The sequence below is a fragment of the Gymnoscopelus microlampas genome, assembly GCF_963454915.1.
Source record: "Gymnoscopelus microlampas genome assembly, chromosome: 22".
Taxonomy (NCBI): Eukaryota; Metazoa; Chordata; class Actinopteri; order Myctophiformes; family Myctophidae; genus Gymnoscopelus; species Gymnoscopelus microlampas.
The window spans coordinates 40141865-40152878 of record NC_139959.1 but is presented as its reverse complement, the minus strand read 5'-3'; the positions used below and the strand labels follow the sequence as shown (position 1 = coordinate 40152878).

Genomic DNA, 11014 nt, shown 5'->3' with positions numbered 1-11014 from the left:
CATCAAAGTGTACTTAAAGTATCTAAAGTAAAAGTACTAAAATGTATAAATAGGGGGTATAAGATAGGGCTGAAGGGCCTAACGTATATGTTTTATAATGCAGTAATTAATATCTAGTAACTACAGTTTTCAAATAATTGATGTGGAATAAAAAGTATATTTGCCTCTGAGATGTTAGTGGAGTAGAAGTAAAAGTACTGAAAATTGGAAATACTCCAGTAAAGTAGAAAATACCTCAGAATTGTACTTACAGTTCTTGCATAAATGTTCTTAGTTACTTTACACCACTTGTGTAACACGTGTGTGTGTGTGTGTGTGTGTGTGTGTGTGTGTGTGTGTGTGTGTGTGTGTGTGTGTGTGTGTGTGTTAGGGGGTGTGGCTAAAATGCAAGGGCTCTGCATTTAGTTCTTTATAAAGCTACTGTATGAGCTTTGTCACTTTCCATCATCTCTTGCCTTTCTTTAAAGAAGGAAGCAGAACTCCTCGTTGGACACAAACCTGTCCTTGGTTGGAACATAAAGACTTTGGTAAGAACATACTTTCATTCTGATTGATTCTAAATCCTAACAGTTTTTTGAAAAAAAAAAAAAAAATGTTTTCAAGGTTTTTCAAAAATAGCAGATCTACAAGCTCATAACGCGGCACCGAGTGCCGCGCTATGAGCTTGTAGATCTGCTATTTTTGAATAGCCAAAGAAATCTAAAGTGACACAGGTGCGTTCCAGGTCTTAATGGGTTAACAGTTTGTAAAATTGTACAGAGGTACAATTTTACAACGATTTTGATGACACAAAAAGCCCTTTAGGGGCCTGTTTCCATTGTGGTCCTGATACCAAATTAATGTAATTAAATGTATATTGTATTCATATAGTTAAGTTGTTCAACCAATTACTTAAAATAAGGGCAGTAATTCAATACATAACATTTAATTAAATTCCAAGTATCAGTGGCCCCTCCTGTGGCCCTTTATCAAGACATTTTAGAGTCTTTAAAGGGATAGTTCACCCCCAAAATGACTTTTTTCCTATGGATTAGTCAGAGTCTCCTTTGTCTCTCCTACCGAAACCGCTGCCTACCGGTCCGCTGGTCATCAAATTATTGTCTTAGGAATGAGACAAAAACAAAAAAATATCCATGAATTCAAGTCTCCATGGGGTGACTAATACATAGAAGAAAAAAAACGTATTTTTTGGGGTGAACTATCCCTTTAAGACAGAAGCATAGCAGTGTAAATAGGGACCAGATTCTGTGAGAGAAACAAGCAACCAGGTCTAGGAAAACCAGCCCAAAAGAAGTGACAATGGGCTACATCGGCTATTTGAAAATAGCAGATCTACAAGCTCACAACGCGTCGCAACGCGTTGTGAGCTTGTAGATCTGCTATTTTCAAATAAAATCTTGCGGGGAAATTATAATAAGCAGATCTGGCAACCCTAGACACGGTGTGAATGGGTGGCGGGACAGCAGGGCGTCTGCTGTAAGTACCTGCAAAGTTGTGTGGTTATAACAGAACATATTCACCAAATCTGAGGTGGAAACATTAATGAATAAAGCCTAATTTATAATACTCATCGCATCAATACATTCTGAAAAGTTACTCTTTTTTTCCCCCTCCAAAATAAAATGCTACACCGTCAAATATTTAGTGTTAATTAATCAATTTCTACATCGTCAGGGTTCAATTAAAGGACGACTTCACCACTTTTCAACATGTCTTCATATAATAGGTCCTCACTAATGCTCATGATAAAATGATACAATTTTTTTCTACTTGGTCTGTGTCTCATAGGAGGGCTGTGGACAGTCCAGAAACCCGTCTACCAGTGACATCATCGTTAGGCAGGATTTTTTTTCCCAAAAAGATTACAATTTTTTTATTCAGATTTTTATTAAGGCGAGAACAATGGGATCTATTATTGCATTGCAACTTTCCAGGAATACAAAGCCTGCCGTTTCTATTAGCTTGGATTCCCCATCGATGATGTCACTGGTAGACGGGTTTCTGAACTGTCTACAGCCCTCCTCTGAGACACAGACCAAGTAGAAAAAAATTGTATCATTCTATCATGAGCATTAGTGAGGACCTATTATATGAAGACATGTTGAAAAGTGGTGAAGTCGTCCTTTAAGGTTCAAGTTTTGTGTGTGTGTGTGATCACGTTGCTCTTCTTTTTCCCCCTATTGTCCGGTGATCACAGAAGACGGTTCTATTTCGGTTCCATTCGGACGTCGCGACAGGTGTGGTTAGCTGTGGAAAAATACAACTGAGTTTAGGTAATAGAAAGACCCAGTAAAGACGAGAAACAACAGAGGTTAGGTAATGGAACAGGGCTGGGAAACGGTGGTGATGTAGAGAGCCACTATATTTCCACACTCACTCCAGAGGGACACATTGCATAATACTGTTGGGTAGACACCTCTTATCTCAGTTTTCTTTTTTACTTTTTCCGTAAATTAATGTCCATTCTATGTCACACAAAAGTAGCAAGAATAGCCGATCTGCAAGCTCAAAACAAGCTTGTAGATCTGCTGTTTTTGCTCTTTTTGAATTGGAATCCTGAAAAGTAACATTTTTATTTCATTTCAAATGCATTTATTTATACTTATGTTGACTTTATGAACTTAAATACAAATACATTGGACATAAAAAAGACAATAGAATGTTAATACTAGTCATTAAGCTACTAATATAGACTGAAGTCATTAAAGCGGGTCATAAAAAGCATACTATATCAGTATTCTGATATTAACCTGTGGGCCGCATTAAGTGAAGGTGGGGGCCGCATGTGGCCCCCGGGCCGCCAGTTGCCCATGTACTGTATGTAATAGAAAGACCCAGTAAAGACACACAAACAACAGCGGTTAGGTAATAAGGCCAACTAAAGAGACAAAAAAAACGTATGAAGCAAAAGATAAGCCAGGTGTAGGCGGTATCGAATAGCAAAGGCTATTGTTTGCTTCCAGTAAGTAGGTTTTGGTCTGCCTATTGTACTGCCTGTCATAATGAAGTCGCAATACTAGACGTTATTGTGACCAATTTCAGTATTGTGCGCTGGACGAGCGCTCGTCTTGCGGTTAGATAAACTGTTACGCAATAGAAGAGTTGTAGGTCAATTCCCACGATACCAACCAATGAGATCATCCCACAACTCATGAGCTCACAATTGTGAGCTTGTAGATCTGCTATTTTCAAATGGCTGAAATATATTTAGGGCTGAAGTGGTTAATGTATGTTTTGCAATAATAATCACAATCTACACAGTAACTAGTAACTAAAGTTTTCAAATAATTGTAGCAGAGTAAAAGTATAATATTTGCCTATTTGAGATGTAGTGGAGTAAAATTATTGGAGATTGAACTTAAGTGCGGTACTTAATTAAATGTACTTAGTTACTTTCCACCACTGCAAAGATGCAACACCAACAAACAAACAAAAACAACCTGTGTAAATAGAATGTGTTACTGAAATGGATTAAGAGAAAGGAATTGATATTTTATAATATTATCCTCATTAAAGGCATGATGTCTGCGGTCTGCCTCCTCTTCCTGGCTCTTCCTCTGGTCTCAGCTCAGATGTTCCACTGGGGTCATTGTCCCACGCCTACACTGCAGGCCAACTTCTCCTTATCACAGGTAATACGCACACACACACACACAGACACACACACACACACACACACACACACACACACACACACACACACACACACACACTGGTCTCGCCGGTAGGAGACTCAAAGGAGACTCTTTGTGTCTCCTACCAGATACATTAGCATTTTTTCGCCGGCTCTTGGCTCAGGAATGAGGAAAATCTCCCTGAATTCAAGGCTTCATGGGGTGTGTTATTGATAGAAAGTTAAACTAAGTCATTTTTTTGGGGGTGAACTAGTCCTTTAATGGGTTAAATGCTGTTTTTCTATAGGAACGAGGGGTATTAAGCACGCACATCCTAAAACAATTAAACGGGTGCTGGACAGCAATACGTACATCAGGAAAAGAGGGGAAGTCCGCACATCGTTTTAGCTCCCAGTAGAAAGGTTTTATTTGTAGTTAGGCAACGTTTTGGTCAAAACGTTGCCTTCTACTGGGAGCTAAAACGGTATGCGGACTTCCCCTCTTTTCCTTAAATGCTGTTTATAACTGAGTTTCTCCCCCCCCCCCCTGCCTTTCCTCCTCATCAGTTCCAGGGCCGGTGGTACGAGCACAGGAGGCTAGCGTCCATATATGAGAGAGGGAAGTGCATCGAGGCCAGCATCGAGCCTGTCGCCGGCGACACCCAAATCCTTTTCTCCCAGACCATGTGAGAGTTGCTTTTACTGTTAGAGATGTACCGATGCTATTTTATTTCCATTCTGATAGACATAGGGCAATGGTACCACCGGTGGTACGCGAGGCCCCCTCTGGTGGTACGCAGAGCAATCTCCCCAAAAGATAATAAAGTGGACTGAGATATAAAATAATATAAAAACATATAATAGGCTACTATCAAAATACTTCTATGGATTATTTATAACTTTACCATGACATCATGGCAATGGGATTCAAAAACAAAGCTTTGCTTTCCTGTATATTAATACGTTATCAGTGCCGTGTTTATGTTGACTTTGTGTCAACGTGTGATGCGACCGTGATGGTAACCGGAAGACTCGCCCCAAAACACACTTGCCCCCCATTTTTTGGGACGGACCAGCGGTCCTTGTATTTGTTTTACTGATGCCCCCACTCTGAGAACCACTTTCCGAGATTGTTTTTAAAAATGACACGCATCGGGTATACTCTGTATCGATCGATAAACAAGTTGTGGTATATTATTCGACACTGTACATCAAAGTCGATTATTTGCTAATATTATTTTTACAAGCTCAAAAAATAGTAAAAATAGCCTGTAGTCTACAAGCTCAAAACGTTTTGAGCTTGTAGATCTGCTATTTTTGCAATTTTTTTATTTGAATCCAGATTTTTTTGTTTCTATTTTTTTTATTGGAATCCTGAAAAGTAACATTTTTATTTCATTTCAAATGCTTTTAGTTATACTTATGTTAACTTTATGAACTTAAATACAAATACATTGGACATAATCAAGTCAATAGAATTACTCATAAGCTACTAATATAGACTGAAGTCATTAAAGCGGGTCATGTTTGCATGTTTGGAATCATAACAGCTGAAATCAATAATATATCACTATTCTGATATTAACCTGCGGGCCGCATTAAGTGAAGGCGGGGGCCGCATGGGGCCCCCGGGCCGCCAGTTGCCCATGTATGATGATGTCTTCATCAAAATTCCCCCCCTAACCCCCCCCCAGTGGTGTAAAGTAACTAAGTACATTTACTGTAGTACTGTACTTAAGTACAATTTTGAGGTATTTGTACTTTACTTGAGTATTTCCAATTTCCAATACTTTTACTTCTACTCCACTACATCTCAGAGGCAAATATTGCACTTTTACTCCACTACAATTATTTGACAACTTTAGTTACTAGTTACTTTTCAGATATAAACTATGATATAATGAAACATGCATTAACCACTTCATCCCTATTTCATACCTAGGCTATTTGAAAATAGCAGATCTACAAGCTCACAACGCGTCGCATCGCGACGCGTTGTGAGCTTGTAGATCGGCTATTTTCAAATATTTAGTACTTTTACTTTTGGTACCTTAAGTACATTTTGATGCCAATACTTTTGTACTTTTACTCAAGTATATTTTTGATTTTGGACTTTTACTTGTAACAGAGTATTTTTATATTGCAGTATTGGTACTTTTACTTAAGTAAAGAATTTGAGTACTTTTTCCACCACTGAACCCATGTCTTTGTGAACCCACCAGTGACAACAGGGTAGAGTACAGTTCACCGGCAGTGATAAGCCAGAACCCTGCGGAGCCCGCCAAACTGGTGTTTGGTTACTTCTACAGTGAGTGAGCCTTCTCTCTTTCCGTAGCTTCCGTTTTAGTTTTTTTTGCATAGTGTGGTTGTGTTTAAACTGGTTAACCCGTTAAGTCCTGGGGCCGATTCTACAAAATGTCTTCTACATCCTAACAGTTTTCTGGCACAAACCTGTGTTGCTATATATATCGTTGTTGTCGGGCAGAAACCTCTCATCTCCATATTTTCAACTGTCTGTGTTTTTTCGTAAATTAACGCCCAGCTACTTAATCATGCTATTATCATCACTTTACCCAAATACATTATATGATATTATTATATTAAATACATTATATTATCATCACTTTACCCAAATACATTATATGATATTATTATATTAAATACATGATATTATCATCACTTTACCCAAATACAGCTCAAGTGGAGTTAGGAAGTTTTGACCATTAATGTGGAGACAGTTGTTTTGTCCATCATTGATTAGAATGAGTCGGACGAAAAAATAAATAAAATCTAAGTTGGAGTTACGGTGGGAGGTTTGACTGACAGTTTGAGGATCCAATGGAGTTAGGAGGTTTAGTCAGAAGCGCTTTTTAATACTTTTCATTGGTTCAATATTTGTAAAACCGTACAGGGTGTTCAATAACACTGATTTGTATATCATTTTAAAAAACGGAGTTTTTTTTTTTTGCCTGACAGCGACGATTATGATCCGTAGTGGGTGTGCATTGGCACTGCTCTCACGATTCAATTCCATTACGATCCACCAGGTTTCGATTTGATTCTACGATGCATCTCGATGCGTCACACCTTTCTATATTACTGCACAACATGGCAACTTTTTCATCAGTCAATACAAGCTTATATACTGAACAACATATACATCTGGCTGCTGCTGCTCTGTGCAATTTGATTTTCGAATAGATTTTTGCGTTGTGAATCGATTCATAATCATGTCCGCATCGCGATTAACTCATTGACTGCCATGGACGAGTTAACTCGTCGAATTCTGCCCTGCTCTTTTTTTTTTAAGAAAAAAAAAAGACATATATATATTTTTTAACAGAACCAGGACATAAGGTGATCCAAAGATGTACTGCTCCATTCACTTCCTTGTTAACTTATTACTTAAAAATCCTGTATTTCGGCTCATCTGTTTTACTGTGTATTTTTTTGCCGAAACATGTTATTTTTAACGGCGTATAAAAGCGAACGGGAGGTCGCGATGACATTTTTTTTTGAGGAAGCACAGTGAAACCCTCAGTGATTAGTAACCATCAGGGGATCGATCATGCTGGAGATAAATATTCTGTGACTACTTCAAAAAGGTAAGAAAATCTAAAAATCGCTGTCAGTCTGGGCTTATTTAGTCGTATATATACTTATACCATCTTTCTCTCCTTGTTCTTTTTTCCCGCCTCAGATCTCTTGCAGTTGTCGTGGTGGGTGTTGGACACGGACTACCGCGGCACGGCGGTGGTGTATTACTGCAGAGACTGTTTCAACCTGTTCCACTTCGACCTGGCGTGGCTGATCGGCCGCACGCGCCGCTACGCCCTGCGCCCTGAGGCGCTAGAGGTCGCCAAGGAGACCTTTCGACGAGTAAACATCAACATCAGTCACATGGTGGTCGCCGACCAGTCGGGCTGCGAGGACCAATAGGATTAACCACAATCATATTTAGATTTCACACCACATTTCCATGATGTATTTCAGCCATTTACTTGATAAAGGGTAAACGGTATTTACTCTTTTACAGAATTCTCAAATAGCACATTAAATCAAACCCCAAATGGACTGGTCACCTGTTTAAAATATAATTTGACACCAGCCTAACTATGAACATAACATATGGGATGATTCACTATCAAAATATGCCTTGTATTAATTTATGCAGTTTTCCTGTATCATATGATTTCAATGAATGTTTGTGAATTACGTTTTAAATTAAAGCTCTAATTTCAAAAACAGTTTTAGTTGTGTCCTTTTCTCCTTAACGTGCTGTAATGTACTGTATGCCATCTTTGTATGTATTGTGCAATTCATTTGATTTCCTCATTTTATAAATAATTTTGGTTTCTAAACGCACATTATAACCTTGTTTTGAAGCAGCTTTACAATAATACGATTATCATGTGTGGCTCCAGTTATGATCAGTGTTGTACCAAATAGTGCATCATGATTGAAGAGCTTTAGCAGTACGGTACTCAAACTTTAGCCTGGTAAACCCCCCTCCCTCCGGAAATCTCATCGCTCAGGGAGTAAAGCTGCCCAGTCCGCTGCGTGTTAGAACCAATCAGCGGCTGCTAGGGGCGGGATCATCCAATCACCTGACAAGTAGCTTGAAATGAAAACGCCGTCTGACATCGATTCTGCTACCGGAGTCTCAGATGGAAGTAGGCTGTGAAACAAAATGTGTGTCGCAAGCTTCTTCCATTTGACGTAGTCAGGTTACTCAAACTTGTTCATGTCAAGGACCTCCAAATTGATACTTATTAGCCCGCGGACCCCCATAAGAGAAGATATTCTACGGCTCTAGCAGTGATTCTCAACCATTTTGATTTCAAGGATCACCAGTTTGACATGCATTATGGCTACAGACACCCATTTAATGACATTTCTATCTCTGGGACCCCAATTTATATTGTAAAATCAAATGTTGTTTATAAATATATATATGTATATATATATATATATATATATATATATATATATATATATATATATATATGTGTGTGTGTGTGTGTGTGTGTGTGTGTGTGTGTGTGTGTGTGTGTGTGTGTGTGTGTGTATATATTTGTATATATTTATTCATAGTATACTAGTTCTTTCCTAGGAACGATGACAGATGTTGTGCCGGTGAGGTAAGAAACCATAGAGGTATTCAGGTAGTTTGTTACTGATGGTTAAATGTCCGGCACATTTCTTTTAAGTTCCCTGGGTTTGAATGAGTAAACAGCACCCAAATATAGCCAGTGGTGTGAGGTAACTAAGTACATTTACTCAAGTACTGTACTTAAAGGCATTGTAGGGAACATTAAGCCTAAATTTAAAAAATATTTATATATATATTTTTTGCATTTTTTCCCCTCTATCAGCCACTATATAATGATGCTGGGGTGTTTTGAAACACAGTACTCTTTCTGAAAACCCTATTTTCCCTCATTGTTATTGTTTGTGCAGTTCGTTTCCCGGCCACCAGGGGGTGATGCCTCCATAGACTTCCATAGACTTCCTTACGTACCGGACAAATATAACAACAACAACAACAATAGGGAAAATAGGGTTTTCAGAAAGAGGCCTGTGTTTCAGTGCAGGAAAACACCCCAGCATCATTATATAGTTGCTGATAGAGGGGGAAAAATGCAAAAAATATATATATAAATATTTTTTAAATTTAGGCTTAATGTTCCCTACAATGCCTTTAAGTACAATTTTGAGGTAGTTTTACTTTACTGGAGTATTTCCAGTGTTCCATACGTTTACTTCTACTCCACTACATCTCAGAGGCAAATATTGTCCTACTTTTACTCCACTACAATTATTTGAAAACTTTACTTACAAGTTACTTTGTAGATTTTGATTATTATTACAAAACATACATTAACCACTTCAGCCCTATATATATTACGGCCATTTGAAAATAGCAGATCTACAATCTCACAACGCGTCGCATCGCAGTGTGTTGTGAGCTTGTGGATCTACATTTTGATACCAATACTTTTGTACTTCTACAGTAGTAATCGTTCTCAAGTAAATTTTGAATTCCGGACTTTTGCTTCTAACAGAGCATTTCTACATTGCCGTATGGATACTTAACAGCACAGTAAAAAAAAATTAGTACTTTTTCCACCTCCCAAATATAGCTCCTGGGACCATGTCTCCTCCCCTTTACTCCTCCTGGCATGTGAAACCAGACACACTGTTCAGCCTGTGCTTCAGTCCTATAGACGCCTTAACAGACGACGTCACACTGATACGAAACAGTATGCGCGCGCAGGTCGGCAGCAAAAGAACCTCACCGCTCATAAGATGCAATGTAAAAGTGGTCACAGTCTCACGTGTAAAAATTCATCCCATCAAACTTTCAGATGCTGTTTTTCTCCCAGTGTGGAGGAAGAATGCTTAGGATTTTTACTGTGATCTCTCGCTCTTGAAATACATAATCCTTGGTTTCTGTTGTGTGTAAACAATAATAACAATTCAAAGCAGTTGTCCTCAAAACTCCACCTCCAGTGGCTGTCATAAGAACGGAGGGTGTAGCTTCCCTCCAGTTGACAGATACGATCACAAGGTTTCTTTTCTTTTACAGACATTTATTAATGCCGTGAGAACTGAATAAATAAGCATAAAAAATACAACAGACATTAATTCGGTATCACATTTTTTCAAACATAACATAAACATACAGTACAAACAAATACACTGGCAACAATGATTACCTCATTGGCCGCATCAAACTATATGGGGGAAACTTGAGGTCTTCTTCTTTTCACTGTAAACTTAAACAGCTCTTCTTCTTGTATCTAAACTTAAACAGCTCTTCTTTAACATAAATGTCTTCTTTAAACTCTTTAACTTATAATCTCTTTTCTCTCTTTAAACATCTCTTCAAACAGCATCACACTCGACATCCTCTGTTTGTTACATGTTGCAAGCTCTAGTGCTCAGAGCAGAATGACTGACTCTGCCCCTGCTCCTGGTAATTAACCAAATCTAAACCACCCTTGCTGATCGCTTGATTGACTGATCTGACTCAGCTGCCAGGTCACTGTGACCCTAGACATCAGAGCAACTCAAATACCCACATTAACAAAGAGCACAATCCAAACATGAATTGACCAAACAAAAAACATTATGAACTTCTTAACTTATTCACTTATTTATAATAATAATGAACTTTAATCATGATGGCAGCTACACTCCCACCGAAATCACTTGTGATTTCTTTAATTCACTTTTAATTTTTAATAATCACTTTTTAATTAGCATGCCATTGAAAGTGTTATGAGCTCTAGTGTATGAAATGCAGAGAGGTAGAGGTTGCCTTAGTCGGCTTCAAGCAGGGTAACCGTCTTGTGGATAGGCCTCTCTAAGTAGACTGGCTTGGTGAGTCTCTTTCCA

General features: G+C 38.5%; 1 protein-coding gene across 1 annotated transcript; it reads left to right on the top strand.

Annotated features, from left to right (window-relative positions):
• Positions 1 to 499: 499 nt before the first annotated feature.
• On the top strand, positions 500 to 7763 carry LOC311038731 (apolipoprotein D-like). Its single transcript, XM_084048323.1, has 6 exons — positions 500 to 527; positions 2198 to 2273; positions 3517 to 3632; positions 4181 to 4299; positions 5836 to 5921; positions 7314 to 7763. Exons 3-6 carry the CDS (start codon positions 3519 to 3521, stop codon positions 7550 to 7552), a joined length of 558 nt encoding a protein of 185 aa, XP_083904449.1. The 5' UTR covers positions 500 to 527; positions 2198 to 2273; positions 3517 to 3518; the 3' UTR covers positions 7553 to 7763.
• The last annotated feature ends 3251 nt before the right edge of the window (positions 7764 to 11014 follow it).